The sequence below is a fragment of the Megalobrama amblycephala genome, linkage group LG13 (assembly GCF_018812025.1).
Source record: "Megalobrama amblycephala isolate DHTTF-2021 linkage group LG13, ASM1881202v1, whole genome shotgun sequence".
Taxonomy (NCBI): domain Eukaryota; kingdom Metazoa; phylum Chordata; class Actinopteri; order Cypriniformes; family Xenocyprididae; genus Megalobrama; species Megalobrama amblycephala.
In genome coordinates, this window is record NC_063056.1 from 31,505,721 (window position 1) to 31,525,384 (window position 19,664).

At 36.0% G+C, this 19,664-nt stretch overlaps 1 protein-coding gene across 7 annotated transcripts in view; it reads left to right on the forward strand.

Annotated features, from left to right (window-relative positions):
- The window catches only part of arhgap33 (Rho GTPase activating protein 33), a 55,286-nt gene that overhangs the window by 26,848 nt on the left and 8,774 nt on the right, over positions 1 to 19,664 (forward strand). For all 7 annotated transcript variants that reach the window (XM_048152452.1, XM_048152453.1, XM_048152456.1 and 4 more), the window contains 15 exons: positions 585 to 676; positions 1,968 to 2,052; positions 4,349 to 4,435; positions 4,669 to 4,806; positions 5,646 to 5,738; positions 6,793 to 6,915; positions 8,223 to 8,300; positions 8,385 to 8,466; positions 9,032 to 9,097; positions 14,179 to 14,328; positions 14,438 to 14,540; positions 14,714 to 14,858; positions 15,394 to 15,476; positions 15,606 to 15,713; positions 17,012 to 17,157. In XM_048152452.1, coding sequence (XP_048008409.1) covers positions 585 to 676; positions 1,968 to 2,052; positions 4,349 to 4,435; positions 4,669 to 4,806; positions 5,646 to 5,738; positions 6,793 to 6,915; positions 8,223 to 8,300; positions 8,385 to 8,466; positions 9,032 to 9,097; positions 14,179 to 14,328; positions 14,438 to 14,540; positions 14,714 to 14,858; positions 15,394 to 15,476; positions 15,606 to 15,713; positions 17,012 to 17,157 — 1,579 coding nt within the window. The remainder of the gene's footprint in view (positions 1 to 584; positions 677 to 1,967; positions 2,053 to 4,348; positions 4,436 to 4,668; positions 4,807 to 5,645; positions 5,739 to 6,792; positions 6,916 to 8,222; positions 8,301 to 8,384; positions 8,467 to 9,031; positions 9,098 to 14,178; positions 14,329 to 14,437; positions 14,541 to 14,713; positions 14,859 to 15,393; positions 15,477 to 15,605; positions 15,714 to 17,011; positions 17,158 to 19,664) is intronic.

Sequence of the window (19,664 nt, forward strand, 5' to 3'; positions counted from 1 at the left end):
ATATATATATATATATATATATATATATATATATATATATATATATATATATAATATATATATGATTTGTGTGTGTGTGTGTGTGTATATATATAAACACACACATATATATATACACATACATACATGAATAATACATGTGTTCATTTTACTTGTGTAGGCCCAATGTATACATTTGTCAACCCATGCCAATCTACACTGATCACCCATTTTAAAATGAAGTGTTTGATGTAAATGCTTGGCTTTTATTCCAAATGAGACCACAGGTCAGCAGACGACTGTCTGGGTCACTTCACAAGCTGCTTGCTGCTCCCTTAGCTCCTTTCTGAGTGTGATTTGAGCGTTTGAATGAAAGTGATCTGCTTGAGACCTTATGAATCCTCAGAGAATGATCTCTGTACTGTCTGATCAATGTTGATTAAGGCTTTTGTAATCTATTTTCTCCAAAAGTATATGTCTTTCAGATGATGCACTCTTTGGCTCTCAAAACAGGGATGACTTTGATCTTTGTGATGTAGCATGAATTGTAAACCCATCAGAGCATAAAAGCATTCTTTCTTCTGTTCTCCTTCATCTTTCTTCAGGCTCGGAGCACTGATAATCTGGACAGTTCTGGGGAGCCTGGGACCCGATCAGTGGGCACCACTGCCAACTTGAAGGGGAAGATGAGCAAAAGGTAATAAACGGCATATCTCTCCATCAGTACTGTCATTTAGGGTGTATTTAAATTAGAGATTTTAGTGGCGACACATGTCCTTTTGATGCCATAGTTTGGTTTGTTCAGATGGTATAGGGCCATATGAAATCAGTTTAATTTTTTCTCAAATTCTGGTTACTGTTTTAATTTTCTGGATTCGATTTCATTGGTTTACATTTTTGTACTTAAATTTTAATGATCAAAAAGGATGTCTAATCAATTGAGTTCATGGAACTAAATTTACTTAATTATTAAAATTAAAAACAGTGCCCTATGAATTTCTCTAATGTTTGTCTGTTTTATTTTTTTAGCTTTATTGGATTCTATGTTTTATGTTTGAATACACATTTATTCATCAAGTTAGTTTTCAAATTAATTAATAAAATGTTGACAATTTAGTTCATCTTTTAAAATGAAATCAAATGAAAATGTTACATTTTTGGGAAACTAAGTGCTGCACAACAGGTTTACCGTTTAAATGAAAATAACAAATGAAAAGTTGTGATATTCCTTTAAAAATAATGTTTCATTAAACTCTATTATTATTACCACAATTTGGCCCACATTTTCTGCATCACAGAAATCATAGGTTCCTATAGTAAAGCAGCTTTCCAAAATAAGGTGCCCACTTAGTAACCCCACCCACTTGAACTGTAGTCCTGACCCATAAACTCAGGTTCATTCCAAGCAATTAAAACCAAGAGTAAAGCAGCCTTAAAAGGTTTAGACACAAAAGACTGTATTTTAGTTTAATAGTTAATGAAGTAAAGGACTGTGTTGTCCTGTGAGTTTTTAGCTTTAGGTTTGTCCAGCTCTGAACACAGAGTAAAACAGGAAGAACTGAGTTTCACTTCCCCCTGAAATAACTGATAATGGGATACAAAGTTTCCCTGTGGTGTTCATGAGTACATTACTGAAAACTACCCTGGAGAGCTTCTACATTCTGTGTAACTTGAAAATATAAACTAAATCTGAAGAAATAAAACTGTGCTGGTGCTGTGTGCACTAACCAGATAAGTCTGTGGCATTTTTTTTTTTTGTGTGTGTGTGTGTTTTGTTTTCCCAGCAAAAATTCTAAGACTGAACAGTAGTTATAGTGCCACTTGCCATAATGACAAATTTGATTATCCAGATAAGTTAAACAGTTGATTAACCAGATAAGTTAAACAGTTTTTAAGTTTCACAACTTTAAACTCACTGCTTCAAGCTCAGCGCTCTGTGATGAAAGTATGTAGTGTTAACTCATTTGTTTTTTTGCTTGTGGTTCCAGGCTTTCTGTTGTGAAAGGTCACTTCCCCAAGCTTGTTGACTGTGCCCATTTTCACTATGAAAATGTGGACTTCGGTTCTATCGAGGTAAGATCTTGTCTTGAGCAGGAGTTTCTTAGCTCTCTAATAAAATGTCAGAAAGGCCCAAAGTATATCTATGGAATCAGCTTATTATTATTATTATTATTATTATACCCAAAAGAAGGTATTTTAGAGCTGTCAAGTCAGGAGCTCAATTATGATGCCTTAAAATGCTGCCTGTGTAGGCATTAATACTTCCATAATGTGCCAAATTTAAGAGTGAAAAAATATTCAGCAGGAATAAAGTAAAACTGTTTTTATTTATCGGAATTTCATTGAATTAAAAAATGTTAAGCTATGATATTATTGATTAATATTATTTAATGTGGTTTCAGGTATTAATTTTAAAGAAAGATAACATGCACTAATGAATTGTGAACAATAACACCAAGAACATCAATGAAAAGGTCTTTGTGTGTTTTAGTAATGTACATGTTCAGTTGTCAAGATGCATCACAGGGCTGGATGTTTAGGGTTGTTAGGAAGAAACGAGCAGATATCAGCATACAGCCGGAATATCTCCAGGGCTCCTTGCTTTGTGACCTTCAATAACACACACACACACACTCACTCACTCTCTCTATCTCTCTCTCTCTTAAAGGGAAGAGGAAACATTTACTTATATTTGATTCACAGATACACTGCAGTATGTCAGAGCTCTTCTCATATAAACTGGCGGTCACACAATGATCTGTGCTTTATTTAAGCTTGTCTAAAATCTGTGGTCAGTTGAGGCAGGTTTACATCCACAATGTTAGACATCCATTCTCAAAATGCATTTCAGTGTCCCTGTGGCATTGTTTTTTGTTTAGATACCCATTTTGTGTTTATTATGGCAGAGCGCTGTACACACACACACACACTCGAGAGCACCTGGAGTGCACTGACCGCACAGCATGACTGGAGTGGGAGTCCGTCTCATTAGTGTTTAAACCCCCTAAAGAAAAGAGAAAAATAAAAGACCTTTATATGTTTTCTGATATGGCCCTGTGAAGCAGAAAGTGCCTCCTCTCCTCTCCGCTCCGCTATTGCAAAATTATATTAATGGTCACGTACCATACTATCACCATGGTATCTTCCATGTCATACCATATGAATACGGTAATCATTCATATATTTTACATACATACTACCAGTCAAAAGATAGGAATAATTAAGATTTTTGAAAGAAGTCTCTTATGCTCACTAAGTCTGCATTTATTTCATCAAAAATATAATAAAAACAGTAATATGGTGAACTTTTATTACAAAATATTTAAAAATAACTTTTGTATTTGAATATGTTTTAAAATGCAGTTTATTATTGTGCTGGCAAAGCTGAATTTTCAGCTTCATTACTCCAGTCTTCAGTGTCACATGATCCTTCAGAAATCATTCTAAATGCTGATTAGCTGCTCAAGAAACATTTCTGATTATCAGAGTTGAAAGCAGTTGTGCTGCCTAATTTTTTTTTTTTGGAAACCGTGATATATTTTTTGATTAAAAGAACAGCATAAACAGCAAAATAGAATATTTTACATTGTAAATGTCTTTACTGTAATTTTGGATCAATTTAATGCATTCTTGCTGAATAAAAGCATATCAAAAATCTTACTGACCCTAAACTTTTGAACAGCAAGTACCTTTGAATAAAATGTTTTGACCTCTTACTGATCATACTCGTTATCTAAAGTGAAGAGGAAGTTCGTACATGCTTCAGGGATATGAAACAGCATTTTAGTGACTTGATTATTGTGAAGGGATGTTCCCAGCTTCTCATAAATGATCATGTGTTTGAGAGTAACTGAATCTCATTAAACATGAGTAGCATGGTCTGAAACTGGTACGTTTCTTGTAATTCATCTGTCTAGACAGATGTGCAGACATAGCGATGTCACAAAATCACAGCAGTTCAAAACATGTTTATGCTGTTACATTCAACTTGGATTTTCTGACATCCTACAAGAAGTGTGCAATCAAACGCAGATTAAAATCAGACTTACAAACTGGAAACTCATACATAAATGCACAATTGCAGTGGGATCAAGGTGTATGATGAATGAACACCCATTGAGATGTACACAGTTGATGATAAACATTCACCTTCTCCAAGAAACATGTCTGATCAGAGTCAGGTGGATACAAAATGATACAGTGCTAGTTGTCGACTAGTTGTTCTGGCAACATACTGCTTGGTTATTTCAAAAATATATATTCTTGCATGCCAATGCAGGACCATGAGCATTCCCTTTAAACGTTTGTTTATGTGTGCTTGAACTTCTTCACACCTTCATGAATTAATGTCTGATCTTTACACCTTCAGCTTCAGTTTGCCAATGAGCAGAGCGATGCCAGCTGGACCTCGGGCAGTGCCAAAGACCTGGTTTTCCTTGTGCAGGTGTCCTGCCAGGTGAGTGGGCGCACATGCCCCAGTCAGTGCTAATAATAAACAGCCCCTCCTGCTACAGCCTAAAAAAAACACAACTGATCGAAACAAAAATTACCAAAGTCGATGCGTTATACCTTGTTTTGCATCTTCGTCTCTTGTGCTGGCATCTTGTTTGTTGACTTCCCCCCTCCCTCGATTCTCTCTCCTCTCTCTGCCCCTCTTTCCCCTACTCTCTCTCTTTCTCTGAAATCTAGGGTAAGACATGGATGGTGCGGCGTTCGTATGAAGAGTTCCGGACGCTGGACGCCCACCTGCATCAGTGCATTTACGACCGCCGTTACTCACAGCTCTTGGTCCTGCCCGCCCTCTGTGAGATCGGAGATCGGGTGGAGGTGAGCTTGACTGCACTGGATACTAATGCTTCTTATCTCATTTAGCTTCAATGTACAGTAGCTCATGTTGTACCGCTAACAGAGTTAGCTGCTCAGTATTGAGGTCGTCGGCCAGTTATGTAGGTTGGTGTCCGGACCCATAGGGAGAGTGCTGGGAAAAACATCACTTTATCTTTCACGTCACTTTTATTATTATTATTTTTCATTTATCATGAGACTATTTAAATCTTGTGGTCTGTAATTACCATTAGATACAAATGTTTGGGGTTTTGTAATTTTTTTTTAAATCTTATCACCAAAGCTGCTTTAATTTGATCGAAAATACACTAAAAACTGTAATATTGTGAAATATTATTACAATTTAAAATATTCAATTTAAAATGTAATTTATTCTGGTGATGGCAAAGCTGAATTTTCAGATACCATTACTTTAATCTTCAGTGGCACATGATCCTTCAGAAATCATTTAAAGTAATAAAGAATAAAAATAGTTGTGCTGCTTAATATTTTTGTGTAAACGTGATGCTTTTTTTTCTCAAGGATTCTTTGATTAATAGAAAGGTCAAAAGAACAGCATTACTTTGAAATCGAAATCTTTTGAAACATTATAAATGTCTCTACTGTCACTTGATCATTTAATGCTTTGTTGCGGAGTAAAAAAAATCTTACTGACCCAAAACAGAAAAAAATTTAATTTAAAAAAAGATTGAAATTCAGTTGAGCTTAACTTGTATTGAACCTGGAACATTGCTTTAAATCAATCTTCTTCAATGATATCTTTGAGTAGTGTTTGACTACTGAATGAATTTGCCATTTGAGTGTGCATGTTATTCACGCAGATCTTCACACCACTGTTGTCGGAGTATCTGAACCGTCTCTCCATGATTGTGGACAATAAGCTGAACTGTGGGCCGGTTCTCTCCTGGATGGAGGTAAGAGACAAACAGAGGAGATATGAGACCGCAAACATACATTAGAGTAGATAAGAACTGAAATATAGAAGGATAGTTCACCCAAAAATGAAAATTGTCATCATTTACTCACCCTCATGTTGTTCCAAACCTTTCTTCTGTGAAATACAAAAGAAGATATTTTGAAGAATGTTGGCAACCAAACATTATTGTAGCCCATTGACTTCCATTGCATTGACAAAAAAAAAATCTCTCAATATCTTCCACAGAAGTCAGTCATACAGGTTTGGAATCACATGAGCGTGAAATACTTGGCGTTCCATTGCAAAAACTTCTAAGTCCGTCTGACATCTTTTCATTTAAATGAGCATTTTTTTATCAGGCTCCTATGTTTAGGATCATTCATTTCACTTTAATGGCAATGAAAAGGTTGTTAGTCAGTTATTTGGACAACAAGATATAGTAAAACGTCGGTTTTACAGCAGCAAAAGGAACACTGTTGTGTTTACTTGCTACTCGCGAAATCCTGTCATTGCCACTGTAATGATGGACAAAACATGATGATAACTTGCAGCTCGGCAATTAAATGCCAGCTCATATGCACACCGTCATTTAACTTGAAATCTCATGATTCGATTCGTGTCTTCCGCTTCTTCTGTGGACTTAGAGGCTTTTGCAGTGATGGTGAAGTAGCGTTTGGCGGTTTCTGTCAACGAACCGTTATTTCTGAATGGGCTGACGCTAGGATTTAACGGATTTGAAGCGAAAGTGTTTGATGAACATATAATATGTGCGGAGAGCATTCGCTCAATATCATTATCTCATTTTTGACATAGATGGTGTTTAGCAGCATCTGAACTCATCACTTGTGTATAACAGGAGATTTTATGTAATTTTTACTTGCCATTTTTCTTGCCATATCTCAAATCTCTACATATTTATATTTCTTTGTAACAACTTGGCAGTATCTGTTGTTTTTCAAAGGTAAATTTCATTGCTCTGAATCTTGCTATGAGATTTCAACCTGCCGTAGTCATGCAGTATTACAGCTAATTGTTTTTTACATTTATTGCAGATTGACAACCATGGCAACAGGTTCCTGCTGAAAGAAGAAGCCTCTTTAAACGTCCCTGCCATCGCTGCTGCTCACGTCATCAAGCGGTACACTGCCCAGGCTAGCGATGAGATCTCCATTGAGGTACTCAGGCCACTTATATTTTTCATGTGTTGATGTATTTCCTTATAAAACAGAAAAGTTAGATGGGACATCTCCAATGTTTTAAATAGCTTTTAGTTTGTCAAAGCAGCAGCCGACTAGCTGTTTGATTAATTCAGTGTTTTACACCAAACTACAGCATAAACTTCAAACTCTTCCAAAAGACCTTGTACCCAGTTTGAGTCCTCTCTTTCTCTCGTCCTGTCCTTATTCTGCACATGCATGCACAGCTTGCCTGGTCCTGGGACACAGTTTTGTTCTCTCTGCTCTTCCTCCTTTTCTTCCTCCTTCGTCAGGTCTATTCCTGTCCCCCCTCCCTATACGCTGCTCCATATGCAGCATCTCTTTCTGGGCCAGAGAATGGGGTGACCCAAACTTAGAACACATTGAGGTCCCTCTCTCTCTCTCTCTCTCTCTCTCTCTCTCTCTCTCTCTCTCTCTCTCTCTCTCTCTCTCTCTCTCTCTCTCTCTCTCTCTCTCTCTTTCTTTTTCCTTCTGTCACTCTTCAATTCTTTTGCATATGCATGACATCATTTTTAAACTGATCTATCTAGCTAGATGTAACCACACAGCAGTGCTCTACTCTAGAAACCTCTCCTAAACTACATGGGAATGCTCTAGCACCCACCCCAAGCACCTTAACAGTTACTTAGTAATGCTGTATCTGTCTGTCGAATCTTCAAGTCTGTTGAAAGCCTTTGCAACTGCTCTTACATTTTTTGCGAACACCTAGCAAAGCCTTGGCAACCACCTAGAAACGCCCAAGCAACCACTTCAAGCATTTTAACAACTACTTATTTATGCTGTATGTATCTATATGTCTGTCTGTTGAATTTTAAACATTTAGGCAAGGCTTTTTTAAGCTAACATCAACATTTATCTTGACAAACTTTCCCTTTTTAGTTTCTTCTTTGTACTTTTTCTGTTTTCTCTCCTCTCTGGCATGATTCTTTCTCTTTCTGCTCTCCAGTGCGAGATAGGAACTGATATTTTTTCCCCCTTCCTCTTTTTAAAATTTGGGTCAGCGTATTTTGGCACGCTACAGTGTTTTTGAATAAAACTGTAAGTCTGATTGTGACTTCTAGATGTTGTTGAGAATATATGAAGTTAACATGCTTGTGGTTAAAAAAAAAAAATAGCTCAATCATCATTTTTTTATATGGTAATATATTTTTTTAAGAGTTTATTAACACCCTCAGTACACAAGTAATTTGCATATTTCTATTACTAGATGCGTATCTCCGTTTGCGTGCTAATCCTTGTATGTGTCTTTGTTCCTCTTTTTAAAGGTTGGTGATATTCTGTCAGTGATTGACATGCCGCCCAAAGAGGACACCACGTGGTGGAGAGGAAAGCATGGATTCCAGGTACCTGTCTAAACCTCAGGACCTAATATGGGCTTCAGTAACACTGACAACTTTGAGCCCAGTGTTCTCCTCTCTTTTCCTCAGGTTGGCTTCTTTCCCAGTGAATGTGTGGAATTAATCAATGAGAAGTTGCAGCAGTCGGTCAGTGCTCCTGTCAGTAAGCAAGGTACCACACACTCAGTCTTTTACCTAGAGATCAGGAGGGTACTGGAAGTAGAAATGACATTTATAGTCTCTTTAACAAAATTGATTGAGAAACGTACTTCCAGAAGACTGCTGAGAAAGTGTTCTGTCATTTATGATCTCTACTTCTTGCTGCTTGATCAGTGCTTCATTACACATCATTTGGTTGTTTATTGTAACATGGTTTGTGATCGGGGAAGGAGGAGGCCAGAGCCAGCGAACATTAAACGTAACTTTTATCACAAAATAAACATAAAGAACAAAACTCAAAACAAAAAAGAAACAAAACTAGTAAAGCGGCAGCCCCTCATGGACGACTGCTGCATAAACTAAAAACAAATGACAATATAAAGTCCAGGCCTGGTCCTTTCTCGTACTTCACTGTCGTCACTCCTCATTTTATACTCCTAGAGCTCTTCCGTGGGACTCGAGACCGGTGTGGTACACAACGTTAACACTCGCACCACCAGCCTCGCTCTGTTCCCACGGCTCTCGGCCCTGCCCTGCTTGCCACATTCATCTTCATTGGCTGTTCTTCTGTGTTTCAGAGGTGGATATGTTGAGCTCCAAACCTGGCGTTACCAACACGACTGGACCTTCCTCGCCAACATCAGGTATGCTCAAGTAATTTTTTACTTTTCAGTAGTTGCAATTAGGGCTGGGCATAGTATTACAGACGCAATGAAACGGAAGTAACAACTTATCTATTATTATGTATTGTGACTTCCATCCGAGTGTAATGGATTATCAAAAAAGAGCAGAGACTTGGTTCTATGCATTGGTTGTCGATTGGATTTTGAGATGGACATTGCACTCAAAAGTGGAGGCAGATGAACATGATCTTGCAGGTGCGGGGTTTAAGTTCACCCAAAAATGAAAATTCTGTCATTAATTACCCTCATGTCGTTCCAAACCTGTAAGACCTTCGTTCATCTTTTGAACACAAATTAAGATATTTGATGAAATCCGAGAGGTATATGACTCCTCCATAGACAGTAATTTAACTACCACTTTCAAGGCCCAGAAAGGTAGTAAAGACATCATTAAAATAGTCCAACAATTTTTCCAACTGTTATTCTCCTACGCTGTTGACGTTGTGAATGTAGTACAGCGCTTCCGGATTCTATGTCAGAACGCCAAATCGTTATTGGTCGGCTCCTGCGTCAGCATCACACGCATGTGTCGTGTACAGCATTGGCCAATACTGAGCTGGCGTTCGGACGTAAACACGGAAGTGCTGCACTGCGTTCACTACGTCAGCAGCATAGGAAACAGACATAGAAGAGAAGAAATTGTTGAATAAAGTCATTATTTTTGTTTTGTTTTTGTGCACAAAAAGTATTCTCGTCGCTTCATAACATTAAGGTTGAACAACTGTAGTCTCATGGACCATTTTAACAATGTCTTTATAACCTTTCTGGACTTCAAAATGACGCTGCTGCCAATGTGTGGTTCAGAAACCCTCAGATTTCATCAAAAATATCTTAATTTGTGTTTCGAAGATGACCAAAGGTCTTGCAGGTTTGGAACGACATGAGGGTGAGTAATTAATGACAGAAATTTCATTCTTAGGTGTGATAACCCATTAAAGGTGCTAAAGAGGATGTTTTGTTTTATACATTTTTGCAATATTACTTCAAACTGTCTTTACTAACTGATAAAAGACTATTTATTAGGTGCACTGAAAGGAATAATATTAATATACATCATCTGTGCATGAGGTAGGGCCTTAAAAACATCAGCCAATCGTTTACGCGATCATCGGGTAAACGATTGGCCCTCTGGCTTGTCAATCACTGCCATGACGTTCCTTGTGAGAGACGAGCGCGGCTGCGCGCTCCAGTAACTTTCCACACTCCACAGGCGCCGCATGCGATGTTTTTGTCGGGAGACAGGAGTAACAACTGCAGATTATGAGTTACCTGCGGTGAGTCCGACATAATGAATCCACTAACACGACACAGCGAATGCCGGTGGTAAACACTCGTGTTCCAATATTCGTGCACGAGTTTTGGGAGGCGTTCCCTCGAAAGGAGGGGGGGGTTGTTCTTACGCATGCACTCATTTCAAAAACTCAGTAACAGTCTTTGGTTTCTCAGTCGACGAAAAGATCCTCTTTATCACCTTTAAGTGTGTGTGAATTACCTGAGTCTGTGAGGCTGTCAGTTGCATTCGGCAGCAACGTCTCCACTAATAACAAAGCTGTAAGTTTAACTACATGAAAAAAACACATTTCAAACTGGTTTGAGAAAGTCATGAACCTGAGAGGTTTTTATGCACAAGGGAGATTGTAAGGCCACACTTTCATGACGTAATTCCGCTTTGTTCATAGAAGTCTGCTGTGGAGCTCACTTCAGTACAGGCTCAGGAAAGTGTGCATCAAGGGTGCATATCGCCCACAAAGGGGGCGCTCGTGAGCACCCTTCTGAAACCTAAAATGACAAAGGGGTCATCATAAAGTTTTGTGGACTTACAATAGACACGTGTACGCGGCGGCCATTGTAAGTCCACAAGACCTCAAGTGCACATAAAATGTGCCATATGGGACAGGGCTTAAGCGTGTGCATGGGAGGGAGAGAGGGAGCAGAGACAGAGTATGCTTTCCATAGATAATAAAAGAAATTGACATTTTATAGTATTGTTTGTAATATTTATTTCAATGTCTTTGTGTTTTTTGGTTCTTTTGCTGTGTTAGGTTGCCTCTTTGAAATAGCTGAAAATATTATATATCAAACTGTAATGCAGTTAAGAAACTACTTTAACTGTGCATTTACTGAAAAATATTGTCAATTATTGTCAACCAATCAGAATCAAGCTCAAGGATCAGAAGCTGATCCTTCATTTTAATATGCTGATTTGCTCAAGAAATATTTCTTATTATCAGTGCTGAAAACAGTTGTGCTGCTTAATGTTTTTTGTGGAAACCATGGTAGATTTTTTTTCAGGATTCTTTATCGAATAGAAAGTTAAAAAAAAAAAAAAACTTTACTTTAAATGTCTTTACTGTGACTTTTGTTCAATTTAAATCATGCTTGATGAATGAAGGTATTAATTACTTATTATATATATTAACTAATTATATATATTACTGCCCCCAAACTTTTGAACGGTAGTGTATATCAGCCACCCTCTAAATATTGGTGTTTGCACCAACCCTTGAAAAACCTATATCGGTCAACAACTAATGGTGAATAGGTGATATATCGCCCAGCCCTAGTTGTTTTCTCAAAAGACATGCTTTGGTTACTTGATTTTCTAGCACAGATGATATTGTAGCCTTTGTTGGCAAGGCTGCTGTTTTTAAGGTTATTTTATGGCCTTGAAAACAAAATGTCTTTTATTATTTGTCACAAATTTTAAGGTTGTTGGTTAGTCTTCTGTACATGACAGCAGCATCTTCTAATGAAATGCTTTAACAGTGAATTTATAATAACACTTCCACTAAAGATGCATTTGATGTTCCCTTCTTTTTCTCTCAGTTCTTCATCCTTGGTTCCTAAGCCTGGCTGGTAACAACTTCAGTGAATTTACCTAAACTAACATTTCTGTATCCGTCTTTTTCTAACGCCTTCTATCCTCTGAGACACGTAGGGTTTGTAATACAGATTGTGGTTGTTTATATGGCAGGCAGAGAAAGTGTGGGAGGTTTGGAGAGGATGAGCTTGGGTGTTAGATGGTGAAGACAGCAGAAATGTTGTATAATTCATTCAAGTGTGTTCATGTGGGCATCATTCTCTAGCATCTGTTGAAGAACTGCAGGCTGCTTGTTGTATAAATGAGAAGCTGTTAGTGGACTGTGAGGATTGATTTTGATTGTGCTTGCTCCATGTCATATCGAACTTTTTAACAATGTGTCCTAACCAGGCATGACGCAACAAGATTCCAGCGACAAGCAGTGGACATGATTCAGTCAGAAATAAAATGTAGTTTAAATCATCACAAGATGTTCTAGAAATGTCCTAGTAACGCCTAGTTGATAATACATTTATAAAAGTGCTACATTAATGATGACTTGAATAACAGATGTCTACATTATGGCTGCAAAAGGCCCTTATTTAACCTATTTAACTCTGTTAACCTACATTTATGTGTCATCCAGGTCACTGACCCCGAGGCCTGTGAAGTGTCTATAGCAGTGGTTCTCAACCAGGGGGTCGGGACTCCATAGCATACTTCCAAGGGGGTGCAAGATGGCTTAAAATTATTTATAAGACAAAACATAAGCTAAAACAGCTAGATGTTAACAGCTTTAGCCATTCATTAGACACCAGGGTGCTTCAACCTGGTTTTAAAAGGGACTTTTAAAAAGAAAAGTCATAGAAATTAAAACAATAAAATATAATGAATATATATTTGACATGCAGACAAAAATAATATATATTGTGTTACCGAATTAAGAATTCATTCTCTCATTTTAGTAAATTGAGGCCATTATTTACTAATTTCCCACAATTTATTAATTTGTTCGCTCGTTTTAGTAAATCATTTCCACGTTGAACTAATTTGTTTTCTTGAGAAGGAAGGAAATGATTTAATACACGTGCTGCTTCTAAGTGTAGGTCGTGTGAACAAATTAATTTGTGGCCACGATATACATATTTTTTCCTGCATGTTATGTGTGGTGCTCTGTATTTTATAAATAAGTTTATATACAAAATGTTCAAGTTCTGAGATTTTATTGAGTATAAATTGCTATTGGGGAGTAAAAATATTTTTAAAAACCCTGCAATCACAAACTAGAAAAGTATTGTAAATTGATCGGTAACAAAAAGTGCAAATCCTGAAGAGCATTCAGTTATTGAAATAATGCACAATTATTTTATTTATTTTAATATTATACCATTCCTAGTGTCTGTAAATAAAGTTTGAAAATAAGCAGCTTTGAAATAAGAATTCAAAAATGTTGAGAATCACTAATCTATAGCTATATCGCATAGTCCTACTCACAGTGAAGTGGTTTTTAGACCCATGGCTGATCTATACATGGAATGGAACACAATCCGCAGGAGTTATAGACTTCATCGAATAGAGTTTACTGGTTGGCTTTTTTTAGATGTTTGTGGTGTGGTTTTCTTCTCTCTCGGAGTCAGAGTGCTCACGTGAAGCAGAAGCTGCAGAAATGTTCAGACTTCTTGTGTATGTTCCAGTCACCTGTTAGTGCTTTGTGAAGTTCACAGGTTTCAGCCAACTTTAATACAATTCTGAATAACAGGGAGTATATGAGGTCATCAAGGCACTGTATGAAATTTGGCTAATATAAACATGGTGAATAGTAGATGTAGCATTTTATTCAGCCTAATACACCTCAGGAGTTGTTACTAAGCCATTCCCATTTATTTACATATTAAACATTGAAAAAGTAATTTATAACTAAATGTAGAGGTTTTGAGTATATTAAAATGCTATAATAATTACAATGTATGCTAATATATTTTGCATAAATACACTTGGATTTATTATATAGTTTCCTTCTCAATGGTCTGATTTTATTATAATTTTATAAATATGTCATACTCAAAACCCCCCATATGTGCACCTCAAATGTCTGTGTTTGAAGAGTATCCCAAATGAACACATTTTGTCAAGTGAGGTATGTCTTACAGATAGTCCCTGCTGAGTGTGTGTAGGCAGCAGTGAACACTGTGTAGTGTGTGAAAGAGTGCCTTATTAGCTCTCTGTCGCCCCCTTTTGGCAGTGTCCAAGAAACATGGCAAGCTGATGGGCTTTCTGCGCACCTTCATGAAGTCCAGGCCCACCAAACAAAAGCTGAAGCAGAGGGGAATCCTTAAAGAACGGGTGTTCGGCTGCGACCTCGGCGAGCATCTCCTCAACTCTGGTCAAGACGGTACAGAAACAGAATATTTCCTCTGTGTGCTGTAAAAGGGATGTATGGAAACATTACTGAAAGTGTCATTTCTACATGCATAGTGATATTTTTTGTGGTCAAACTTCAGTGCCGCAGGTCCTAAAGAGCTGCTCAGAGTTCATAGAGAAGCATGGTGTGGTGGATGGCATCTACAGACATTCTGGCGTGTCCTCCAACATACAGAAACTCAGGTGTGTGTGATTTCCTGTTCAGGATTTTGTACAACATACTTTATTCTGGAAGGTCATCACGAACTGCTTATTTATTCTGTATGCACTTAAAATGATAATTTAAGGGTAATTCATGTTTTATTTATGTGCATGACCATGACTTATGTTCTTCTCTTGCATCTCATCCCAATCAGGCATGAGTTTGACAGTGAAAATGTTCCGGACCTGACAAAAGACGTGTACATGCAGGATATTCACTGCGTTGGCTCGCTCTGCAAACTCTACTTCAGAGAGCTGCCCAATCCTCTGCTCACGTACCAACTCTACGACAAGTTTGCTGTAAGTAATTCTGGCTTTAGCATGCTGCAAAATGAGGGTTTCAGAACCCATTAAGCATGTTGATATCACGGTACTCTAAAGCCTTTCCTGACATTTTTCTTGTTGGAAATAGTTGGACACAATAATGAACTGTGTATCAAAAATGTATAATGGATTCCACAGAAATATTAAGAAACACAACTGTTTTCAACATTGATAATTATATGATTATAGGATGTTTTTCTAGCACCAAATCAGCATATTATATAATCAGAATGATTTCTGAAGTATCATGTGACTGAAGAAGACTGGCGTAATGATGCTAAAAATTCAGCTTTGCCACCACAAGAATTGATAACATTTCAAAATGTATTAAAATAGAAAACGAAATTTAAATTGCAATATTTCATAATATTACTGTTTACTCTCTTTTTGATTAAATAAATGCAGCTGTGAGAGAGACATTAAAAAAAATCTTACAGACACCCAAGTCCAGTTTCCCAAGTCCAGAATGTTTTCAAGTTAATAAGCAAGCTGTATCTTCCTGTCTGACCAGGAATGTATGGGAGAGATGACAGATGAAGAGAGAATGATGAAAGTACATGATGTTATCCAGCAACTTCCTCCTCCTCATTACCGGTAACCCCAATACTTACTATGCATAGATCAAGTTGTGTCACCTGTTATTGACATTGATGTGAATCTGAAGCGTGACAGAAAGAGCTGTGTTTTCTGACAATAAGTGATGTGTTTGTGTTTGACTCTCAGCACTTTGGAGTACCTCATCAGACACCTGGCCCGTTTGGCTACCTGCAGTGGAGAGACTAACATGCACATTAAGAATCTGGCCATTGTTTGGGCCCCCAACCTGCTCAGGTAACTCTTTACATTCAATTTTAACTACAGTAATATTAGCAATGCACAATGTATTGGCGATGATATTCGTAATGGCCATTGGTAGTGTTTTTTTGTTTGTTTGTTTGTTTGTTTTTAAAGCATAATCATGATTAGGTTGATATTGGAGGCAGCTAATGTAATGGCTATCTTGGATGCTTGATTCTGATTAGTCAATAGCTATGTTTCCATCCACCTATTTTTATGCACATTTTGGAATATCCCATGAAAAAATGCTGGATGGAAAGGCCAAGATGTGCATAAATTAACACTTTTACTGAATAAATTCCTCGATGCAGATCAAAAAAGACGTGACTTTGTGATGGGAAGGCTGCACCAATCAATAGACCATCTCATTGCACAGCATCTGAAATGGTGTTTTGGTCAATATGAAATGCCTGAGCAAAGTCTGTCGTATAATTCCCTACCAGAAGCTTCTCACACAATCGCGGTCACAAACACAAAGCATCTGAATGCAAGAGAACATGACAGCGTTTATTGCGTTTCATCTGCGTGCTGTGAGGTGCAAGTAATTTATTATATACGAAAATTATTATATACAATGGCTTCTTCTGCAGCAACTTCCATTTTTCTTAGTGATATTTAGTGCCAGTTTATCAGGAAGTGACGATTTTGTTCTCTTTGACTCACTGGATAAGATGATTTATTCGCAAATGTTTTATGTGATATTCCAAATTTGTGCACAAGTTAAATTTGCAACTTTGGATGGAAACATACCTAATGACAGAATACTGGAATCTTAGTGGTCACTCAAAGCATTCTGCAATCAGATATTTTAATATAATATATATTTTACTTACCATTACTTAATTTCACTAGGCAGCTGTACTAGTTTTATATCTGTCATAAAAAATGGTCTCTTTTGTCCTCATATAATAAAATAATTTTTGCTCAAATCAATATTTTTTTTAAATTTGTTAGTTTATTTATTTCTTAGCCATAGTAGCCACAATATACTTTGTAACTATATTGTTTTCCTAAATTGCTTTTAAATTGTTTTACTTGTTTTACTTTTCTGTGCCAGATTTTAAAATTTATATTTATACATTTATAATTTATTAATATTTGTGTCATAACATAAATAATTATCAATCAAAATATCAATTTGTTTTGTTTTTGTCTTATGTTACTGTTAAATTGAACACTCATATACATCTATGTGATTCATTACTGAAGTCCTCACTGCTTTTTGTTGTAGCTTTGTCGTTCAGATTAAACCTCTTTTGTCTGAATCAGAATCTATTGTTGTTCTGTGTCAGGTCCAAAGAAATTGAGGCAGCAGGTTTAAGCGGTGCTGATCCGTTTAAAGAAGTGCGCATTCAGTCCGTGGTCGTGGAGTTTCTGCTCAGCAATGTGGAAGTTCTGTTCAGTGACTCTTTCACTTCTGTTGGACGTTTCAATGCAGGTATGTCAAACCAGAAAACAAATCTGCTCCACTATAGATGTTCACACTCATCAGTAAACCACTCATTCAGTCCCGGTGTCTCCAAACAGCACTTTCATTAAACAGGCAGTGATGTTGGTTTTGTTCCAAAACCTAGTGAGCTGCCTATATAAGCAGCATTTTAAGGCATAGTCGATAAAAAAGTATGCAACTTAATTATGCTGCCTTTCTTTTGGCAGCAATGTTGTATCCTTCAAAGAGAAGCCAATCCCATAATGTGACAAGCTCAGTATCAAACTTTAGTAAGGATGCTGCTTATGTTAACAGTGCACCATGCTTTGGAACGGAGTTGTCTGGTAAACCGATATAGTAGCAAATGCACCAGATGTAGTGCTTCCTCTGGCTTGTTTTCATTACAGAATTGCCACAAATTAAAATGAATGTTTATTAACTTCCTCTGCCAGTCTTTGGTTTAAAGTGACATCTGATGCAGCCTCCAGGCCTTAATTTCAACACAGTTTTCTCCCCTTCTGAGATGCAGCTCTTTTTGTTTTCATACTTAACAGTGATGCGTTACTACTGCAATCAGACCTGTGACTTCATCTCTTCTCTGTTTTTTATCCCTTATGACACAATATTAAATGGCTGTAACGGATTGAGCAACATTAATTTAATATGTTAGGGCTGGGCGATATGGCTAAATAAATTATTGTGCTATTTTGTGAATTTATTGTAATATGTTTAGTGTTTTAAAGAAATTCATCATGATATATATATATATATATATATATATATATATATATATATATATATATATATATATATATATATATATATATATATATATATATATATATATATATATATATATATATATATATATATATATATATATATATATATATATATATACAGTACAGTCCAGTCCAAAAGTTTGGAACCACTAAGATTTTTAATGTTTTTAAAAGAAGTTTCGTCTGCTCACCAAGGCTACATTTATTTAATTAAAAATACAGTAAAAAAACAGTAATATTGTGAAATATTATTACAATTTAAAATAACTGTTTTCTATTTGAATATATTTCAGAAAGTAATTTATTCCTGTGATGCAAAGCTGAATTTTCAGCATCATTACTCCAGTCTTCAGTGTCAAATGATCCTTCAGAAATCATTCTAATATGCTGATCTGCTGCTCAAGAAACATTTAATGTGTACAATTGTACAAAATATTTGTGTGCAATATTTTTTTTCAGGATTATTTGATGAATAGGAAGTTCAAAAGAACAGTGTTTATCTGAAATCTAATCTTTTGTAACATTATAAATGTCTTTACTGCCACTTTTGATTGATTTAATGCATCCTTGCTGAATAAAAGTATTCATTTCTTTAATTTCTTTTCAAAAAAATAAAAATAAAAATTCTTACTGACCCCAAACTTTTGAACGGTAGTGTATAATGCTACAGAAGCTTTGTATTTCAGATAAATGCTGTTCTTTTGAACTTTCTATTCATCAAGGAATCCTGAAAAAAAAAAAGTACACAACTGTTTTCAACATTGAAAATAATCATAAATGTTTCTTGAGCAGCAGATCAGCATATTAGAATGATTTCTGAAGGATCATGTGACACTGAAGACTGGAGTAACGATGCTGAAAATTCAGCTTTGCATCACAGGAATAAATTACTTTGTCAAATATATTTAAATAGTACACAGTTATTTTAAATTGTAATAATATTTCACAATATTACTGTTTTTTACTGTATTTTTAATTAAATAAATGTAGCCTTGGTGAGCAGACGAAACTTCTTTTAAAAACATTAAAAATCTTAGTGGTTCCAAACTTTTGGACTGTACTAATATATATATAATATATATATATATAATAGTGTGTGTGTGTGTGTGTGTATATATATATATATATATATATATATATATATATATATATAATATTTATTTATTTATTTATTTATTTTTATTTTAGTATATGTATTTGCTCTGGAATGGCTTAAAATAGAGATTTTTTTTTTTTTATTATTCATGCAAAAGGAACCATCATTTCAACCAAACAGACACTGCTGACATTTCATTTAATAAATAATACGCAATAAAAATGTAGTTAAAATAATCAAGGATTGTTTTGTTTGTTTTTGTTTTTTTGTTTTCAGATTTGCACAAAATGAACCCTTAAAAGAATAGTTATGTTTTTTTATTTGCATCCGTAAATATGCAATATTACATAGTTAAAATAAAATTTACTTGCATGTGCTTTATTAAAGTATTTTAAAATATGTAAAATGCCACACGGACACTTGTGTGAATATTTTTAACTCCAAATCATTATACGAATGATCAAAAGACTTCCAAACACAATTGCAATTTTAGGGAGGTTTAAATCAGAGAACCTATTAAAATTTGTCATATTGCTTGGTAATTGTGAGGCAAGGAGGAGATGTAAACCTTATTTCCTTCAACATCATTGCAAATAAATTGTGATTATTTAATATATCTCCCAGCCCTATTATACATG